The sequence below is a fragment of the Rattus norvegicus genome, chromosome 1 (genome assembly GCF_036323735.1).
Source record: "Rattus norvegicus strain BN/NHsdMcwi chromosome 1, GRCr8, whole genome shotgun sequence".
Taxonomy (NCBI): domain Eukaryota; kingdom Metazoa; phylum Chordata; class Mammalia; order Rodentia; family Muridae; genus Rattus; species Rattus norvegicus.
The window spans coordinates 116,148,613-116,169,665 of NC_086019.1; the positions used below are offsets into that span (position 1 = coordinate 116,148,613).

The 21,053-nt window shown below is 38.7% G+C and overlaps 1 protein-coding gene across 9 annotated transcripts in view; it reads left to right on the forward strand.

The window, feature by feature from the left end:
• Positions 1-21,053, forward strand: part of Herc2 (HECT and RLD domain containing E3 ubiquitin protein ligase 2) — a 234,208-nt gene that overhangs the window by 138,932 nt on the left and 74,223 nt on the right. For all 9 annotated transcript variants that reach the window (XM_063262444.1, XM_006229300.5, XM_006229304.5 and 6 more), the window contains 11 exons: positions 1,677-1,867; positions 3,304-3,409; positions 3,494-3,585; positions 9,692-9,867; positions 12,745-12,856; positions 17,902-17,983; positions 18,081-18,224; positions 19,756-19,846; positions 20,108-20,285; positions 20,431-20,512; positions 20,598-20,769. In XM_063262444.1, the coding sequence (XP_063118514.1) occupies positions 1,677-1,867; positions 3,304-3,409; positions 3,494-3,585; positions 9,692-9,867; positions 12,745-12,856; positions 17,902-17,983; positions 18,081-18,224; positions 19,756-19,846; positions 20,108-20,285; positions 20,431-20,512; positions 20,598-20,769 (1,426 nt within the window). The remainder of the gene's footprint in view (positions 1-1,676; positions 1,868-3,303; positions 3,410-3,493; positions 3,586-9,691; positions 9,868-12,744; positions 12,857-17,901; positions 17,984-18,080; positions 18,225-19,755; positions 19,847-20,107; positions 20,286-20,430; positions 20,513-20,597; positions 20,770-21,053) is intronic.

Here is a 21,053-nt window from a genome sequence, read left to right on the forward strand (position 1 = left end):
TTCCTGGGCATTTTCCTTCATCACTTTAAAAATCTGTGCCATTGGACTTTGGTTCATTGTCTTTCTCCTGAAGTCAGCTGGCAGGATAATTGTATTGTGGGGGCATTAACCCCTACAATTGTAATCTGATATTGAAATATCTTTGTATCAACACATAAATTTTACATGTGCATAGATACATGCTTTTTATATTTATCATTATTGGGTAAGTAGGCAGGGCTTCTTAATTCTGTGGCTTGGTATTTTTGGTTAGTTCTAGAAAACTGCCCATCTACCTTTTTTCACATGTCAATTTTGCTCCATTCTCTTGTATGGGGGTGGAGGGTGGGGGTGCTCTTAGCTCTGTATTTGCCTTTGTCTCATTCCTTTTTTGTGAATTGTTGCTCCTCAGTTCATGCTAGATGTTTAGAAACTCTTTATTGGAGTCCCATCTGTTGTAAACTACTTATGAAATTCTTAATTGTATTGTTACCATCTGTCCATTTTCTTGTTCTTTCAGTCTTTGTATTTTTTTTTTTTATTCATTTCTGGTGTTCTAAATCATGCTTTCATGTAACCCTTATGTACCTTTGTGTTCTAGACTTTATATTTTGGGAAAAAAAAGTATATGTATGGGTACATTGTCTGCAAGTATGTCTGTGTACCATGTGTGCATGCCTGATACCTGTGGAGGCCAGAAACGGTCATCAGATCCCCTGGGATTGGAGTCACAGATGGCTATGAGCCACCATGTAGCTGCTGGCAATTGAACCTGAGTCATTTAGAAGAGGGGCTCTTAACCACCAACCTCCTGGCCCTTTGTATATTAAACATTGTTTCTGGAATCAGTTTGGGCCTCATACTCACTTTGTCCAAAGAATGGGGGAAGAGAGGTTTATTTTGTCAGGCCTTAGTGATAAATACCTTTTCAAGCTCATGTTTGTCAACTGTCCTTGACTGACATAGTTGTATGTTGAACTGTAATCTATAAAGAGAAAATAAATATGCTCCTAGCCTAGTGTCACTTCAGAAATTACTCTTCCTTATGCTTCTGGTTGGGATCTCCAGTGCACCTTGTTTTCTATGGCTACCACAACCACCCGTTCCTCTCTGACAGATACTCAAGGGACCTGTCAGATCCAGGCTGTCTCCTCTCTACACTTCCATTTATCCCTAGCCTTCTTTAGATGCTGGGCTTGTAATTCTTTTCTACCTCATTAATTTTGATACATTCAGACAGAGGTTTATTTACTTTCTTTTGTCTGGTTCTTGTAGATGGGCTAGTTGAATATTTTAATTTAACATTAATATGTAAATACAAATTTGACATTTAGCTCTGAATTCATACAAGCATTTTTATTTTTATTTTATATTTGTAGTTTTTAGAGATTGATTGATCCAGGGGCATTCTGTATGCCAGGCAAGCACTCTCCCACTGAACTACTCTCTCAGATCCTAAAAGCAGTTCTAATAAGAGTATTTTCTAGCTAGGCAGTAATCCCAGCACTTGGGAGGCAGAGACAGGTGGGCTTTTAAGAGCCATTTTTTTTTTATATCAATCAGCTCTTTTAATTTAAAGGTACTTTAAAAATAGTATAGTTAGAAGCTCCTTGCTGTGTAATCCTCTTAGTGTCTCAAACTTGGAGGCTCTGACCAGTCCTACAAGCACTTACCCCTTGTTTGACCACATGCCGTAGGGCAGTCTGCAGTGTTTTGTGGCCGTTCTGGAAAGCAGCTGAAACGATGTCATAGCAGTCAGCCTGGAATGCTACTGGACAGCTGGTCCCGAATGGTGAAGAGCCTGAATGTGTCATCCTCCGTTAACCAGGCTTCTCGTCTCATTGATGGCAGTGAGCCCTGTTGGCAGTCATCTGGGTCACAAGGAAAGGTAATATTTGGTGGGATGTGTCAGGAAACACACTGATTTGGAAGATGTATTTTAGACCTTTGCAATGAACTGAGGAACCTGCAGCTTTACTAAAACCCCCTTAATACTCATTTTATATTTCAGTTCATAAATAATTTTAAAGTTACAAAGTAGTATGTTGTGCATTGTTGTTAGATTTTAAACAGTATGAACAATAGATGTTATTAAGTGACCAATTGATAAAGATTCACTGCATGTTTCTTGTTAGATTTTCATATGTAAAGTATTAATTCCTATTATATGTCTGGTTAGAAATTTTTTTAGCATATAAATGAGTTTTGGGATTACATTAAAACTATGTGCTGACAGGGCAGATATGAGACAGGGAGGAGGTCAGGGGTATTATCTTATCTCAACTATAGTGTTTTCTGTGACTTGTTCAGTATGAAAAGACTATCTCTAGCCAGAAGAGAGAGAGAGAGAGAGAGAGAGAGAGAGAGAGAGAGAGAGAGAGAGAGAGAGAGTGTGTGTGTGTGTGTGTGTGTGTGTGTGTGTATGGGACTTGGAGTGAGATCTTGCTCTAATTAGGGCGTGGTGGGGAGGGATGTGTGGCGGTAAATAATTGAAGGGTGGCTCTATGCTCCTGGCGGATGAGGACACAGATTTGCACCTGCCCAAGAGCTGGATTTACGAATTGAAGACACACCACCTTTATATTTAATCTGCTTTAACTAGCTCAGTGGATGGGTACTTCCAAACCTCCCCACAACTAGTACACCCTCCCCTCTGGTATTCCTGAGTTAACATTTTCTAAATCTGTATTTTACCTTTGCTGCCTTGTTTCCCTCTGGGCAGCCCTACCATGGAGCTGCTTTCTCTTTGCACTTATTTTTCGGCCGTCTCACCCTCCTCACTGCTCCTTCACAGCATGGTCTGTCCCACACTCCTCTCATGACAGACCTCCTCTTTTCCTCTCCTGTGTTTCTTGCCAGTGGGAATCCTAAAAGTCCTGCCCCTATCCTCCTGCCCAGCCATTGGCTGCTGGCTCTTTATTGACCAGTCAAAAACCAACTGTTGGCAGGGACCCACAGCAGACATGCAAATTCCCATATGAGCACAAATCAAATCCCTAATAGGGATGTTCTTATTTTTCCAGAGTAAGGTTAAATGTTCATGTTACATTTTGTATTTTTAAGAAATCTCATAGATTCACACTTCCACAATACTGTTTTATTTTACTTAACTTAAAAAGAAATGGCTTTATTTATGTGTGTGTGTGTGTCTCTGTCTGTCTGTCTACAATCTAGGAATTGAATTCAGGTCATCAGGCGTAGCAGCAAGTACCTTTGTCCATTGAGCCATCACTCTAGCTTCTAGCAATATTTTAGCAGAAAAATATAACTTAAATTTTGGTAACTGAGAATATTTTTTTTTCTTTTCTTCCCTTTTTAAAAAAGCATTGGATTCGTTTGGAGATTTTCCCAGATGTTCTTGTTCATAGATTAAAAATGATAGTAGATCCAGCAGATAGTAGCTACATGCCATCTCTAGTTGTGGTGTCAGGTAATTGAATTTATTTACTTTAAAAGAAGTGTCCCCTTACTTTTAATAAAGATTGTTTGATTTCTTTATTCTTATTTGTTGTAGGTGGAAATTCCTTAAATAACCTAATTGAATTAAAGACGATTAATATCAACCAAACGGACACCACTGTGCCCCTGCTAAGTGACTGTGCGGAGGTGAGTTGTAGCCCTGTTCTTTTCTGTGTGATTTCATGTAGGACACGGATGACTCGTAGTGTTAATACAGAACCCAACTTTTTCTTTCTTAAATGATTTGCATATTTCAGTACCTTATTTTATACAACTACTCTAGGGAAAGAAACCAAACTGTTTATATTTTTACTGTTTTTGGTAGTAAGCAAGCATATATTCAATTTCCTATTACTGTTTAAAAATTTTGATTGAGGTTACTCTTTACATCTGCAAGTATTTGTCAAGACTAAGTCTCTTTTCCTTAGTGATAGATTTTTCCGTCGATATTTGTGATGCTGAAATTGCTTCTCTGTTGTTGCACCCTGTGGTTCAACTGTTGTACTTGTGAGGTAGTAATAAAATAACTCACAGATGGAATCCACGTTTATTGTGTCTCTTGAAAATTTCTGAAGTATCCTGGCAAAGCTTTTCTGTCAACCTGTAGGCTGGCTGTTCTCTCTGCTCATGGTTTCTTTTGCTGTGCAGAAGTTTCTTTAACTCCAAGTGATCCTGTTGGTTAGTTCTTGGGGCTGTTAGTTCTACTATTGGTGCTCTATTCTTAAAGTTCTGTGTATACCTATGTGCAGGGCTTTCTCAATACTTTGCTTTATCAATTTTCAGTTTTCAGCCTTTTAATTACTCTCAGATTCACTTTAAGTTTTGTGTGCAGTGAGAGAAATAGATCTTGTTCTGCTGCAGGTGGACGTCCAGTTTGTTTAATAAGTTGTATCTTTTCCAGTATTTGTTTGGACACCGTTTTTGGAATTTGGCTGTGCGAATTTATTTCTGGGTCCTCTGTTCTGTTTGATTTGTCAGCATGTTTGTTTTTGTGCTAGTACCATGTAGTTTTTGACACTGTAGCTGTGTAAAATGATTTGAGGTCACACATTATGCTATATCTGGCAATATTCTCTTGGCTTAGAATTGCTTTGGCTGCACGTGCTTTTTTTTATATTTACTTATGATTTTTAAGTTTTTTCTACTTCCATTAATATCTTTGCATTTTTTAGGAAGATTAAATTTAATCTGTTAATTACTGTTGGTGGCATAGCTGTTTTTATATTAACTCTGCCAGCTCTGGAGCATGGGAGTCTTTCAGTCACCTAGTACTGTCTTCAACATTCTTCTTATACTTACCTTTACCTTGCTTCTTCAGGTTTATTCCTAGATTTTCTTCCTATTTTTTTAAAGAAGCTATTGTGTACAGATTTTTTTTCTTTCTGAGTTCCTTTTTCAGCAAGTTCATTATTGCCATATAAGTAAAAGCAAATAATATTTGTATAATCATTTTGTATACTGCAACTTTAGTGAAAGCATTTATCATATCTTCAAGTTTTCTATTAGATTTACAGCATCTTTACCATCTGTAAATTAATATCTCTCTAGTTTTCATCCCTTTTGTTTTTCTCTTGACTTAGTGCTGTAGCTGAGATGGTGAATAGTATACTGTATAATACTAGAGAGAACATGCTCCAGTTTTAGGGGAGATGTCAGTTTTCCCCCATTTAATGCAACATTGGCTATAAGTTAGTTATACTTAATAGTCAATATTATTATATAGGGATATGTTCCATTTACTCCTAATATCTTCAGGAATTTTTATCATTAGTTCAGTTCTTGCCAACTGCCTTTACTGTATTTATTGAGATGATTATGTGATTTCTGCCTTAAGTCTATTAAGGTTGTATTACATATTGATTTGCATATATATTCCACGTGTGGAATGATACCAACTTAATCATAACATGTTGTCTTATTAATGTGATTTTGAACTTAATTTGCAAAGGTATTTTGTATCCATTTATAAGGAAATTGGTCATCATTTCATGTATGGTTGTTTGGTCTTGATATCAAGGTGATAACTGGCTTAGTAAAATGAGTTGGAATCTATACCTTTCCTTTTGTGTTCTGTGAAAGATTTTCACAAATGTTGATTATTATCAGATTTTCTTTAAATGTTTCCGATTATTCAGCAGTAAATTCATCCGGGTGTGACTTTTTGTGAAGAGATAATTAAATACTGCTTCAGTATCTTTGAATGTTATGGATTTGTTTAAATTTTTATTTATATCCTCTAGGTTTAATTTCAGTATGCTGTATACAGTTAGGAAAATTTTCATTTGTTCTCTATTTCCAAACTTGAAATATACATTTTCAAAGTCTTCTCTAATGATCTTGTATGTTTCTTCAGAGCCTGTTTTAGCAACTTTTTAACTCTAGTTTTAATTAAACCTAGAATTTTTCCCTTTATTAACATGTAGTGGCCCTCTGTATTTTTTAATCTTTTTGTAATTTTTATTACAGTTTACTTACTTATCTATTTACCTATCTATCTATCTATCTATCTATCTACCTACCTACCTACCTACCTACCTACCCACCCACCACCTAGTGAGCATAGCACATATGTAACGTCAGAGGACAACTTGTGAGAGTCAGCTCTTTCTTTCCACTTTGTGAGTCCTTGGGTTCACATCAAATTTGGGTGGTCAAGATTGGAGATGGGTGTCTTTACCTCATGAGCCATCTTACTGGTCCAATTTGGTCTCTTTATGTCTTCTGAGTAGGTGGGTGGAAGACTGTGTTATCAGATGTGTAAATCGCTACCAGCTTGTTTGCAACTCCCCTTTGGTTGGTAGGTTGATTTCCAGCCTTTGATTCAGTTTTGAAGACAGCAGATAGTTGGATCTTGCCACTTAATTCAGTTGAGTATCAGTGTCTTTGTTTCTTTTCTGGTTACTGTGATGAAATATTTTGACAAAACGACAAAAGAGAAAGGATTCATTGCAGCTGAGTTTAATGTTTTATCATTGCAGGGAACTCACAGTGGCAAGAACCCAAGACAGTTGGTCACATTGCAGCTTTAGTCTTTCTATCTAGAGCAATGAATGAATAAGTGCATGTTCAGTTCCTTTCTGCATTTACATAGCCTACATCCCAGTTTGGACTTGGTGCCAGTCTCAGTGGGCAGGGGTTCTCACATCTTCAATTAATCTATTCAAGGCAGTCTCTCACAGGCATGGCCAAAGGCCCATTTCCTAGGTGGATCTTGGTTCTTTCAAGTTGACAGTTTTAACTATCACAAGGAGGTATATAGATCTTCCAGTTGGCTTGTTAGGAGCATCTGCACTCACTATTAGTGAGAAAGTTCTGTGATTGTTGGTGGTGTTCTAGTTGGTTGGTTTCTTGATACTTTTTTCTTTCTCTCCTGGTTTTGGATGTTTGTTGCTTTGCTATTCTGGCCTGATGAACATTCCTCTGAGTCGTGTGTTGTCGTCCCTCCCCTTTTCTTCTTTTCTTCTTCTGTTCTCATGATGTATATTCTTATACCCTCTGGGGTGAGACTTTCTTCTTCCTCTGTGTATACATTATTCCCTTGGCTTTTTTTTTTTTTTTTTGTCTGTTTTGACCTGTCATTGAACTGTATTTGTGCATGCCGTTAAGCATTCTTACTTCCCTGGAAATGTTAGTGAACAGCTTTGCTGGGTATTGAAAGCTTGGTTGATAGTTACTTACTTTTAGGGGTTGAAATAGATCATTCTCTATTTTCCTGACTTTCAGGGTTGGTGATGACAGTCTTGATTTTATTCTGATGTTTCTTCGTGGAAGGGTGAATTGTTTTTTCCTTACAACTTTTAGTTTTGTTTCTTTACTTTTTAAATTTTTTTTAAATGTCTTGACTATGATATACTGTGCATATTTCTTTTCTGGTCTTTTTCTTTCCCTTTTCGAGTGTTTTAAATACTTTCTGGTTTTGCATCTCTTCTTATTCTAGGTTTGGAGCCTTCTCAGCTAAAATTTCATTGAGTACCTTATCTAAGCCATTTGATTTTTATCACAGTTACATGTGGGAGTTTGGTGCCTTGAATTAGTCTTACATTTTGGTAGTTTTGATTAAGCTCATTGATTCTCATGTTGAGTGTGTTAACTGCGATGGTCTCTACCCTGGAATGGACTCTTCCTATGGTCTTCCTGTATCTATGGATGATCTTTCTGCTGGGCTTTTTATTTGATTAATTTTTTTCTTTTATCTAATACCTGTTTGCCTTCCTTTTTGGAGTCTTGACTTTCCAAATTGTTCCTTGAAGTTACTAATTCTTGTATTTTTTTGTTAACTCTCTTATGTAAGTTTCAAATTGATTTCATAACTTTGTTGTCTAGGTCGAGAATTGATTTCCTTTTCAGTTTATTTGTGTCTTCATTTGGTCATTGGTACTTTTTAAAGCTAAGATTTTGAAACCTTTCCCTAGCATTTCATTTCATTGTCTTTGTTTGTCAGGTCTGACAAATGGTAGCTTGTGGAGAAGTTGTGCTGTACTGCTATGTTACGGAGTTTGAATTTCTTTTGTGTGTGTGTGTGTGTGTGTGTCTGTGTGTGTGTGTGTGTGTGTGTGTGTGTGTGTGTGTGTGTCTGTGTCGGTGTCTGTGTCTGTGTCTGTGTGTTCCTGTCTGTGTCTGTCTTTGGGTTGTTTTTCTCCCATTCCTTTTATTTTTCCTTTTTTTCTTCATGTGATCCATGTAAGATTGTCTTAGATTTATGTTAAGGGAAAAACTGAAGTATCAAGCTGTGATTTTGTTTTGACAGTAGTCCCAGTGTTAGATGCAGGAGTGAGTTTTGTTTCCCTCACTTGTATCTCTGTAAGACTTGGAGACGGGGACACTAGTGTACCAGTTGAGGGAAATATTGCAAACACATATGCATTAAGATTATCAGTATGGGGTTGGGGATTTAGCTCAGTGGTAGAGCGCTTGCCTAGGAAGCGCAAGGCCCTGGGTCCGGTCCCCAGCTCCGAAAAAAAAGAACCAAAAAAAAAAAAAAAAAAAAAGAGTATCAGTATATATGTTGGCCCGGAAATCGGGAAGAGGAATAACAATTGAAATGTAAATAAGAAATACTCAAGTTAATAAAGATGAAAAAAAAAGAGTATCAGTATATAAGTAGTTAATGAAAGAACTATGGGAAGAAAAGGAAATAGAGTACAGTGGAAAGTATATAGATAGGTTAGAGGCTTTAAAAAGGCAGTAGAAAACATTGTGTATCAGAATTAGAGAAAAGAGGCACAGACCTAAGAACTAAGTATAAGTTACAGCATATCAGTTGAATACTTAAGATATAAGAACGTAATATGGAAAAAGAATTAAAAATTTAAAATTATAAAAGATACATATATATATATATGTATAATAGAATGCTAAAGTCAAAAGTTAATGATTAAAAGCAATATAGAATAAAGGAGAACATTTTCATTGGTGCTTCTTGAACCTGTGTTTCAACCTGGAGAACTTGTCCCTGTGTTTGTTCTGTTATTCAGTACACTGTGCCAAATTCTGCCATCACAAATTCCATATAACCTGTGTATCTCCTCCTTGTTTATGTCCTGGGTGGGGTTGCTGCAAATCTTAGCTTCACAATCTCATGGTGCTTGTGCAGCTCTACACTGTAGCTTGGGGTCTGGTGCTCCTGGCTTTTATGCTGTACCATGTTCGAGATTTTGCAGCTCCTTCCCTAGGTCTGATTTACTTGTTTCATGGATTTCTCAATCCCAAGGTTCCTTACCCCTCCTTGACAGGTAGACAGGCAGACCTGGCTCAGTCTCTGGCATTCTTCCTACATTCCCACTGCCTAGCTGTGAGATCACCTACTTTCCAGGCAGTGGCCAGGAAGGAGGATTTTAGGTGTTAGAATGTTCACTTTCAGATTCTTTCACCTCTTTGTAGTGTGGGGGTTGCTGATGTCTAATTAACTTGAAATTCTGCCTCCAGTTTGAATTTCCAACAACCCACCCTGTCTCTTTGGCAGTTCTCATGCTTTCACTGGGAGCTAGGAGTCCCTTCCCAGCAGCATTCATCTTTCTGTACTCCTCAGTGTGCTCAGATGCCTTAACTGTCTTCTATGTGGGGGAAAAGTAAAGTCCACCTCACCTTCTTTCTGCTGTCTCTATTCTTTCTGTTACTTTGATGTTGGTGGCCTTTTATCTTGGCCTGATCTAGACTCATGAAATAATAAATGCAGTTTCAGATCTCCCATCCTCCCAGAACATTGTCTGTCTCTTGAATCTGAGATGTTTGTTCTCCTTCTTTTCTCATCCAGTATCACAGGTACATCGAGATTGCAATAAAACAGTGCAGGAGCTCGGGAATTGACTGCAAAATCCACGGTCTCATCCTGCTGGGACGCATCCGTGCAGAGGAGGAGGATTTGGCCGCAGTTCCTTTTCTGGCTTCAGATAATGAGGAGGAGGAGGATGACAAAGGCAGCACTGGGAGGTGAGGGTCACTACTGTTGTGCTCATTACATTCTGTCCCGTTCACAGGAGTAAATGCTTACTCTGAGTGAGGATAGCATTGTGCCTACTAGAGTGTGTGATAGATTTAGCTAGGGTTTCAAGAATAATTAACTTACAAGAAAATAAAACATAAAGTTTGTTTGTTTGTTTGTTTGTTTATTCATTAAACCTGAAACATCTCTGCTTTGGTGTAAATCCTTGTAGCTTCCTTTTTCCTCACCTGTGCCAAAAGGTATTTTTCCACAGTAATAGTATAGTATATGTATTTTGGCCAGTTATTTTACTATTAACTTAAATGATTTACTTTTTCTTGATTATGGTAGAGTATACTAAGCATAATCTTCTATTTCAACAATTTTAAGTTGATAGTTTGGTGGCATTAAATACATTGTTTTAAAACTGTGTCTGGATTGTCTTTAGGTTCTTGTGTATAATTTTTATGGAATCTTAGGACTTCTTGTTAGTCCTGACTTTGTGTGTAATAGTGATGATTATTACCGTACTTATCATTCAGCATTTTCCTGTGGAGCACCATCTATGTGCCAGTTCTGTAGGGAACATAAAAACTGAAATTAGACAGTCTCATCTACATCAGTTTGGAACTGGGAAAAGAGGGGAGTGTGTGCTGCCTTCAGGGACTACAGTGGACTGTTGCCCGACAGGAAGTAATCGATTAGCATATGCCAGGGCTGAGAGATTCTTCTTTTGTCTGTTTATTCCAAGAGATACATGGAACAAGGGCTACTTTAGGCCTCATTTGCAGTTCTAGCAGCAGCATTGTAGATATTCTTTCCTCATAGGTTGTGCTTTTGTAGATGAATCTGTGCATGTGGGATTGTTCCAGCAAACATGTGCCAAACATATTGCTGTTTGTTCAACATTGCTAAGACCATGTTGAATTCCTTGTAGAGCCAGAGCCTTCCATAGGCATTGGCACCAACTCAGTTGAACAAATACATTTTGCTCCTAGTTGCTTTCAGTGATATAAGGAGACAAAGTAGTTCCATCTGCATTACAGCTCAATACATGCTCTTAGTCTTGAGTGGGCCAGCAACTGTGGGTGAGCCAGGTTATTTTAGGGCCTGTGGTATTGGTTTCAGATGCTGTCCTGCCTTATTTTAAAACTTCTTCCTAGAAGATGATAAGAAAGTACTATATGCATACACTAGCTTATCCACAGTATATGTAAGAATTATAGATTAAAGTCTTATTACTTAGTGGTCACTAAAATGAGTTGAATAGATCTAATCAGTACATTGATTATACATGTGATATAACCGTGACTTTTTAATGAGGTTTTTTTTAATGGTTGAATGTACTAACAGGAAAATTGACATTTGAATTCATCTTTAAATTTCTAAATAATACTATTAATTATCTAATAATGTCTGGATTAATTAGCAGTCTAAGAAGTTTGTCTCAGAGCCAGCTCTCAAATTGCATGTGTCCAAGTGATGATGATTAGCTGACCATTCAGTACTTACCACGGTAACATTTATTGAATATTCTGAATGTCAGCTCTTGTTTCTCAGCCATATTTTGACCAAAAATCTATTATATGTAATCTGGTACCTTGTATATTAATTTGTTCTTCTTTGCCTTTTATCAGAAGTCAGCTTTTCTACATTTTATTCCCATACCAAGGGGTTTTGATCTCCTAAAGCAAATATTTATTCTTATATAACATGCTTTAAAAAAGGGACAAGTCTATATAAAGGGTAGTTTCTAGAACCCAAAATATTCCATTCCTTGTAAAAATAGATTAAAAAAAAGTCAAGGGGGTGGGGCAGGGTTTTAACACTTGGCCCCAAAATAACAGCTGAGAAAAATCTTAACACTGTCCAGTGCACTGTGAGACTTTTATCAAGTAGAGAACTAGTGCTGTGGCTGATGTTGACTGAGTTTCTTACCATCAAGGACAGGTCAGGACACAGGTTCAGCAAAGTAGGCAGCAACTCAGGAATGAGACCCTTCAGTGTAGTGGGCCAGTGGCCAGACATTCAAGCTTGTGTTGTAGTCAGAGGATATGAAGGAAAAAAGTAGCATATTGTCTGATGTATGTCTGTATCAGAAGAACTCCAATGTAGTGTAGTTAAATCTATTTTAACTTTTTTCTTGAAAAATAAAATGGCCATACACATGTCTAAGTACAGTTCTCTACTCCATCTCCCAAATGCCACAAGGCGTACTTCTTGGTGAATCTGTTAGGACTTTTTGGGTTCTGTTCATTGTATACCCTGATGACAAATAGGACTTTTGTCTTGAGCCAATGAAACACTGTAATACTTACTTGTGTTTAAGAAGCAAGCAGATATGCATTGGATCATAGGAGTTTTGTCTCACAGAATCTTATGGTGGAAGAATGACCAGTTGATTTGATACAAGAATGTTCTCCATCAAAAATAAAAGGCTAAAATACAAATTTTTGTAGTAAAAGATTACGTTACTGGGTATGGCAATGCACACCTATTATCCTAGTACTCAGGAGGCAGAGGCAGGCAGGTGTCTCTGAGTTTACAGAACAGCCCAGGCCACCGTGAGGTCCATGCTAGACTGGGCTACGTATTCCAGGCCAGACAAGACTCCATAGTGAGATCCTTCTCAAAAACCAAGACAAGCTAATGTATAAATGATTACTGAAGTGAAGGTAAGAATTTCACCTATGGAATATCTATAAAAATGTTGGTCTCGTGGAACACTTACTCATACAGATTGGGGGTTTTCTTGTGGTGAAGCAAATCTTATAAGAGTTCCTAAGAGTGACTAGAATGTGCTCATTACTTAGAGGTGCTCTTTTGTATTTTAAATGCTTTGTGTTGAATAAGCTTTGTTTTTCTACTTTTGTTTTCCTGTCTAGTCTTATTAGAAAGAAGACTCCAGGGTTGGAATCAACAGCTACAATAAGAACCAAAGTGTTTGTGTGGGGACTGAATGACAAGGACCAACTTGGTGGGCTTAAAGGCTCTAAGGTACTTATTTATGCCCTGTGGCTGATGCGAATGTTTACTGTTGTTTCTGTCTGAGCCTCGCCGAGAGTCAGACTCTGCCAGGATGTACTTTCTAGATGTGGTTTAGGAAATTCAGTTTTCAAAAGTAATAAAAATTGTCAAATTGAGTTTGGGAGAAGCCTCTGTTCTTTAGATATAGTTATATTGTACTTACCTAAAGACTAGAGCATAAACTAAAACATGTGAAATGATTTGACAATGTATAGGTAAAACTATTGGTTATAACTATATCTTGCTTTCAGTACAATATAATATTTATACTTAGACAATAATGTATAAAAATGTCATAATGGTACAAAGATGAATAAGTTGTGAGTTTTGCTTTCTAGATATTTGAGGTAGAGTAGCTTTATGGAGATGGTGCTTTGTGAGCACAGAGAATTAGTAAAAATGCACCTGGTTGTACACACTTGTCATGGTGGAGTGGCTCATGGGTAGAGACTTACTATTAAGTCATGAAGCCAGGAGAAAGTCACATAACAGATCCCATGCTTGAACTTCATTTCATGAGTAATTGGGTTGAATGCTAATTTGTGAAGTATTTGCTTACAAAAAGATAAGACCCCCCCCCACACACACACAATGAAAATAACTATAACAAATAATACATTTAAACTATTGCAATATCTTGAGTCCCAAAAACAATTAACTGCAAATTTTAGTATTAGGAGACAACTGTATCAGAAGAAATCTGCTCTTTTTAACATTCTATAATAGCATCCTGAGTTATGCCCCTCTGACACCTCTAGTCAGAGACTGTTAGAACTCAACTTAAATTTCTTCCATGTTCATACTCGAACTAATTTTTATTTTATTTCAGAAGCCTTAATTACATTTATGTCCTAAGGCTCCTGATGCCCATTTTGAAGTGGGCAGTGGCAGGTAGATCTAGGTGTCTCATCTGTGCCAGAGCTCTTTAGTTTCCACTTTAGGTTGTAGACCGTTCAACTTGGTAAAACAATTCACTGCATAATAATAAAGGGTTTCTTAGAGGACTCAACTTAAACCACATCTATCTACAATGGAAAATAGAAATATATAATTTCTCTTCTTTTCTCCCCTCCCCTCCCCTCCCCTCCCCTCCCCTCCCTGGCTGGCCAAGAATTAACTCTGCAAACCAGGCTGGCCTTAAATTCACAGAGATCCCTTGTCTGCCTTTGCTCAACACACCCTGTTTGCACCAACTTCTGTCTTAGGATTTTATTGCTGTGAACAGATACCATGACCAATGCAAGTTTTTTTAAAGGATATTTAATTGGGGCTGGCTTACAGCGTTGGAGGTTCAGTCCATTATCATCAAGGCAGGAGCATGGCAGCATCCAGGCAGGCATGGTGCAGAAGGAGCTGAGAGTTCTATATCTTCATTTGAAGGAAGCCAGGAACAGACTGAGCATCCTCTGGAAGCCCACCCATACAGTGACACACTCCCTCCAACAAGGCCACATCTTCTAATAGTGCTGCTCCCTGGGGCAAGCATATGTAAACTATTACATCCACTCCCTGGCCTCCGTAGGCTTGTCCAAATACATGAGTCTATGGAGGCCATACCTAAACATGGTATAATTAAAAGTACATTTATTCCAACTTCTAAAGTCCCCATAGTCTATAGCAGTGTCATCTATGTCCAAAGTTCAAAGTCTCTTCTGAGATCCATCTAATCACTTAACTGTAATCTCCGAATTAAGACAGGCAACCAGCTGGGCAAACTTCAAACTCTGCCATGTCCATGTCTGATGTCAAATGGGTATTCAGATGTTCAACTCCTTTTCATTTCTTTGTTGACTGTAACAAACTACTTTTGAAAGATCCCACGCAGAGAGACCCTTACTCAAGTCTTGGGAAATCGCGGACCCCAGACACAGAGAGACCATTTTGGATGTAATAAGCAAAGGCGAGGTTTATTACGGAGACCTATTACAGAGATCTCCCGGCCGACACGTATCCCGCGCAGGAGACAGAGGTGTCGGCCTCGAGAGGCTGGGAAAAAGAATATTTAAAGGCAGAGGCTGTGAGCACCAGGGGATGGGGGATGTCAAAGGGGAATGCACCACAAGTTACAAGATTGTTTTATGGCTCCAGGAGATAAGGGGATGCCAGAAGGTTTTATGGCCCCCTGGTTCCTGGAACAGAGCTACTAAATCAGGAGAAGGGTTGGGTCTTTAGGTCCTCATTATTTTTAAAAGTTTGTCAAAATTGATGAAGCATCTGTATTTGAAACACCTCTGGTTAGGCTTGGGCCGCCGGTTTCTTGGAGTGCTCTCTGTAGGACACAATGGCTGGAAAGCACAAGTAGGGGCTTATCAGGGTCTGGAGGACATCTGGTTAAAGTATGACTCTGAGTAAGCTGGGGGGATGTCTTTGGATGGTTTATGGGTCAGTCCTCGATAGCCTGAGCTGGTTTTTGCATCCCTTTTCTTTATCTTTATGGCCTGCTATTCCTGGCGGCAGGGCTTAGCCCTGAGTTTGTGGCTTTTGGGGCTTACTCTTTTAATTTTATATTTCTAAACCTAGAATTCGTATAATTTTCTTTTCACTTTCTCCTGAGCTGGTTCCTCTCCCTGTTAGCAGCTTTCCTCAGCAAATAACTCTGGCATTTTTAATATCTTTGGGTCTCCAAGGCAGCTTCAACCATTACAGCTTGTTTCAGTGTCTGAGATCCACACATGATCCTCCAAAGGGCTGGCTTCACTTCTCCAGTTCTGCCTGCTGTAGTACTCTAAGGCTCAGGTTGATCCACTCCATTGCCACTGCTGTTCTTGGTGATCATCCCATGGTACTGGAATCTCTAATACACTAGAGTCTTCCATTGCAACTAGGCTTCACCAATAGCCTCTCCTAGACTCTCTTCATGGTGCCAAGCCTTAACTCCTTTGCATGACTGCTTTAGTCCTGAATTGTCAATTTAACTGAGGCTGTACTTTTCATTGATGGCCTTCCATGGCTTCTCACAGTCCCAAGCCTCAGCTGCTCTTCATGAGAACAGCTTTTATACCTTCATGCCTTCAACGCCTTCATGCCTTCAAAACCAGTATCACCTGGGTGACTCTTACACATTACCAAGTCCAGCTGTAGCATGAGGTACAACCTTGACTATCTCTGGAACACAGGGTTTTGTTTTGTTTTTTTTTTTTTTTTTTGGGTGCTCTCAGAAAATACTTCCCAGAAAATTTCACCTCAGTGATACTGGTCTCTTTTTTTAATCACCACTAATTTCTTAGCTCCAGCTAACCAGCATCGATTGTCCCAGTAGTCTTCTCCTCTTGAAAATAAAGCCAGAGACACATGGCCAAAGCTGCTGAGTTCTGCTGCTTGCTGGGGCTGGAACTTGGCCCCCTCACTCTGTTATATTATCACTAGCTTCCTCTTTTCTAATTTCTTCACTGCCTAAGCTTGACTGTCCTGGATCTTGCTCTGTAGATTGACCTTGAATTTAGAGATCTGTATGCCTGTATCCTGGGATTAAAGGTGTGTATCACCACACCTGCATTTAAGTTTTTCTTCACCTAGAACTTACTCTGTTCTAGGCTGGCCTTGAACTCAGAGATCTTCTTGTCTTTGCCTCCTGGGATTAAAGGTTTGTACTAAGTTGCCTGGAGCTAACTTAACTGGGTGGGATCTTGCCCCAAGGTCATTACTCCCTTAATTCAATTTAATATCCTTGAACACAGGATTTAGCTCCATTTCACTTCCTGGCGTACCTTTAATATTCGAACCATATGTTTTGTATTTTTCCTTTCTCAACTTCCTTTTCTTCCTTAAAATGCTCTTCATAAGTGTGAACTTTAGTAACTACACAACAGAATTTACACCAGGCTGTTTTGAGACTTCCTTTTTCAAAGCAATTAATCTAAGTCTATTTACCTTAACCTCAGTCATACTCATCAGACAGCGGCAAAATGCAGCCACATTTTCCCCCAAAATAACACAAAAACAGTCTCTAGGCCACATACTGAAATTCTTCACTGAACCATTTTGTGAGTCAAAATTAAAGAGAGTGAACAAGGCAGTGACTTGAAATGCAATTTACCCTTTTGTTTTATCTTTATATTTGTATTGTTTGATCTTTCTTGTTGCTGTAACAAAATAACCTCAAAGAAGCAACTCAAGGAAAGAAAGAATTGTTTGGGCCCACATTTTGAGAGGGACAGTATGTCACGGTGTAAGGCGTGGTGGTGGCTTGCTTACTTCCAAGCAGATCAGGAAGCAGAGAGAAGGCTACCTGCAGAGTTGTGCTTCCTAAAGGCCAGCTTCCAAGTATTTAATTTTCTCCATCTAGCTCCCATCTGCTACAGAATCTTCAGTTCTCCAGAATAGTAGCACAAGCTGGAGACTAAATGTTCAAACGCATGACTCTGTGGTTGTGTGCGTGGTATTTTATGTTCAAATCATAACTTACGAACTTCATTTTATACCTTCTAGTACAGAAATGTTCTCATGTACCTAGATGGAAAGGTTAAGAGTTGTGAACACTTATGTCTCTGAGGACTCAAATGGTACCAACAAGTGGCTCCTTTTCGGTGTGTGTGCATACATATGGATGTGAACTACTGGTGCTATTCCTTAGGCACCGTTTACATTGTTTTTTGAGACAGGGTCTTTTCACACACCAAACTCACTGGTTAGGCTAGGTTGGCTGACCAAGTTTCAAAGGATCTAACTGCATTTCTTCCCCAGCATTGAGATTGTAAACTATACCTGGCTCTTTTATATAGACTCTAGTGATTGAACTCAAATCCCCATGCCTGTGTAGCAAGCCCTGGACTGAATGTCACTCCAGCTCTTGGTCTAATTGTGTGTCTGCCCTGCAAATCAAGTCAATCTAATAGTATTCTTTCATCTTTAAGATATTTTAGCTTGTATATATACTTCTGAGTAAGGACTCCTGTGGCTAAGGTAATCAGAAACTAATAGCTGTTCTGTATATTATCTGGTAAGATCACTTATGATTTAAAAAGTTTATGAACATTATCTTTTTTCCTTTCTTTGTTTTAAATATCCTATTCTAGATAAAGGTTCCTTCATTCTCTGAGACTCTGTCAGCCCTGAATGTGGTTCAGGTGGCTGGTGGCTCTAAGAGCTTGTTTGCAGGTACGATAATTCTAATATTGGAAAAATTATGTTTGGCACACATAAAACAATAGTTTTTTATGTACTGAAGTGACACCTCTTTTGACTGTTCTTGCAGTGACTGTGGAAGGGAAGGTGTATTCTTGTGGAGAAGCCACAAATGGCCGACTAGGCCTGGGTATGTCTAGTGGGACCGTTCCTATTCCTCGGCAGATTACAGCTCTCAGCAGCTACGTGGTCAAGAAGGTAGCAGTTCACTCAGGTATGTACATCAGTGCTCAGTTTCTAATAAGCTTTTGCTCCTGCAACTAAGTGATTAAGGCCCTTAAGTAACTTCCTGAAGTGACCTTGTTTTGTTTTTCAAGGTTTTTAGTTAACTACTTTGAAGAAAAGATGGGTGTTATAGGTCCCTAGGTGGTTTAAGATTTAGTTATTAGTACTTAATAAAGGTTTTTGGAAGCTAGCATTGTTGGCATTTTAGACCTGTGGGTATATAAAAAGATAGTGTATTCAGACCTGGAGTGATTGTATCAGGCCCAGCATGGGTTTAGCTAGGAAACTACAAAGTTCTATTGTTTAACTATATTATTTTACTGTAGAAGTCAGTGGCTTTTATAAAATTCCTTAAAGTACCTATGACTCTTCAGTGATATAGATATTTTTCAAGTGAGTTCATTGCTGTCCTTCAGTTTCAGCTTTGGCTTTGCTGAATGTTTTTCTGAAGCACTATGCTAGGTTTCTAAGAATGGAACTGAACTCTAGATACCAAGCTCAATTCATGCTTATACTGGAGAGGAGAGGGGAGAGGAGGGGAAGGGAGGGGAAGAAAGGGGAAGAGAGAGGAGGGGAGGGGAAGGGATATAACCCTGTGTAACAGACAACTTAAATAGTAGTAGCTTATGTAAAACAAGAATTTACTTTTCTACTCTGATACCCTCTAGGCCAGTGGTTCTCAATCTGTGAGTCTTTTTTTTTTGTGTATGGGGGGGGGTCACATATCAGATATTCTGCATATCAGATATTTACCCTATGACTCAGCAGCAAACCAAAACCTGAGGAATTGTATTAAAGGGTAGTAGCATTAGGGAAGTTGAGAACCACTACTCTAGGGTTAGAGTCTGGGCCCATCTCGAAGGCATTTGCCTGTGAAGAGTGCTGGCTTTTCTGGCCTCTCTTTGTGGGAAGGTGGCTGTAATACTGTAGCCCCATGCAACACCTCTCTGGAATTGAAGTAGTTGTTGTTCCTGATAATATGGGGTCTTCTTTTGGGGATAAAGAGTAGAAAGTCAATGCTGGGTACCAGGAGTCTCATCTGCTGCAATGCCCTGACACTCAAAAGTTCTCAGAGCCTTGACTGTATACTAGAGCTCATGCCTATAACCTGAGGCAGATCATTTGACTCAGAGTGTCCAGGAAGAGCATAAGCTGATAAGCTTTCAAAATGGTGGGTTTACTGCTGGTGCACATTGCTGTTTGTGATGACAGTCTGCCTAATTATAATGTGCTTATTTTTACTTTATCTAAGTTTTGACTTATATACTAAAAGTAACAGGAGGCCCATTAACAGTCATTATTATTTTGCTGCTTCTTTTTAGGTAAAATATTTTAACAATTTATAATTTACTAAAAGTCCATTTATTTTACATATATGTCACCTAGATAACTTGTATGATAATTGTAGTGATAATTCTGTTTATTCATTTAGTCAATACATATACATTGTGTACATGATATGTTCCAAGCTGAATGGATAGCAAAACCTTTGGCAACCTTCCACTGTATGAATGTTGCAGGTGGCCGGCATGCTACAGCCTTAACCGTGGATGGGAAAGTGTTTTCATGGGGTGAAGGTGATGACGGGAAACTTGGACACTTCAGCAGAATGTAAGGCTGCTTCCTTCAACCTCACTCATTAATAGGGAACTGCTAACTAGTAATGAAAGTGTATTTTAATAGTTATTTTGAAATATTAAAAGTATTTATTAAAATAAATATTAAATTTTAAAAAACCTGGATGGATATACTATGATTTTACATATTCTCTTTTAAGGTTTGATAGAGTGATGTATATGTTTTTTTGGTGACCGAAGATAGACCTCCTCTGAAAAGATGTTTGGTTATGAGTGTAATTTACTCTTACCTTAGGAATTGTGACAAGCCAAGGCTCATAGAGGCCCTGAAAACCAAGCGTATCAGGGACATAGCCTGCGGGAGTTCTCATAGTGCAGCCCTGACCTCCAGTGGGGAACTGTATACCTGGGGCCTTGGCGAGTATGGTCGGTTGGGACATGGGGATAACACAACACAGCTGAAGCCCAAAATGGTGAGCATACACATTTTTATTGCTTATAAAAATTATCTAGCAAAGATAAGCCTTAAGTCTAGGTTTTTAAAGGCTTGTCCATTATTGACTCTAGTTGTTTTCTCAGTTGCCATGCTTCATTGTTTTTAAATCTGTCATTGAGTAGGTAAAAGTCCTTCTTGGTCACAGAGTAATCCAGGTTGCATGTGGAAGTAGAGACGCACAGACATTGGCTCTGACTGATGAAGGTAAGAGCTGGTTGTGATGGTAGGTTTCTGGCTGGGTATGAATGTTACCAACTATTTACCTGAGGTATTTATTTTTTAAACCTAGGTTTGGTGTTTTCCTGGGGTGATGGTGATTTTGGAAAATTGGGCCGAGGAGGAAGCGAAGGCTGTAATATTCCTCAGAACATTGAGAGACTAAATGGCCAGGGGGTATGCCAGATTGAGTGTGGAGCTCAGTTTTCCTTGGCACTCACCAAGTCGGGAGTGGTGTGGACGTGGTACGTGCACTTCTTCAGTGTTACTGCCAAATGTGGAGTGTGTGGCAAGCCCTGTTCACAGCCTAGGCTGCTTGTGAAAACTTACTTTCTTATCCATTTGGCATGATTACATGGAAAAAAAATCTATATTGAATTGTTGAATTGAGATGACTTTACAGAAAGATTTTTGTGAAGAAATCTAGAGACTTTTACACCAGTTTGCATGAGGTTTAAATAGTTTTTTGTTTTTTTTTTTTAAATCCTGTTTCACTGTATTGGAAGCTATGTGAAATAAGGAGAGCAAA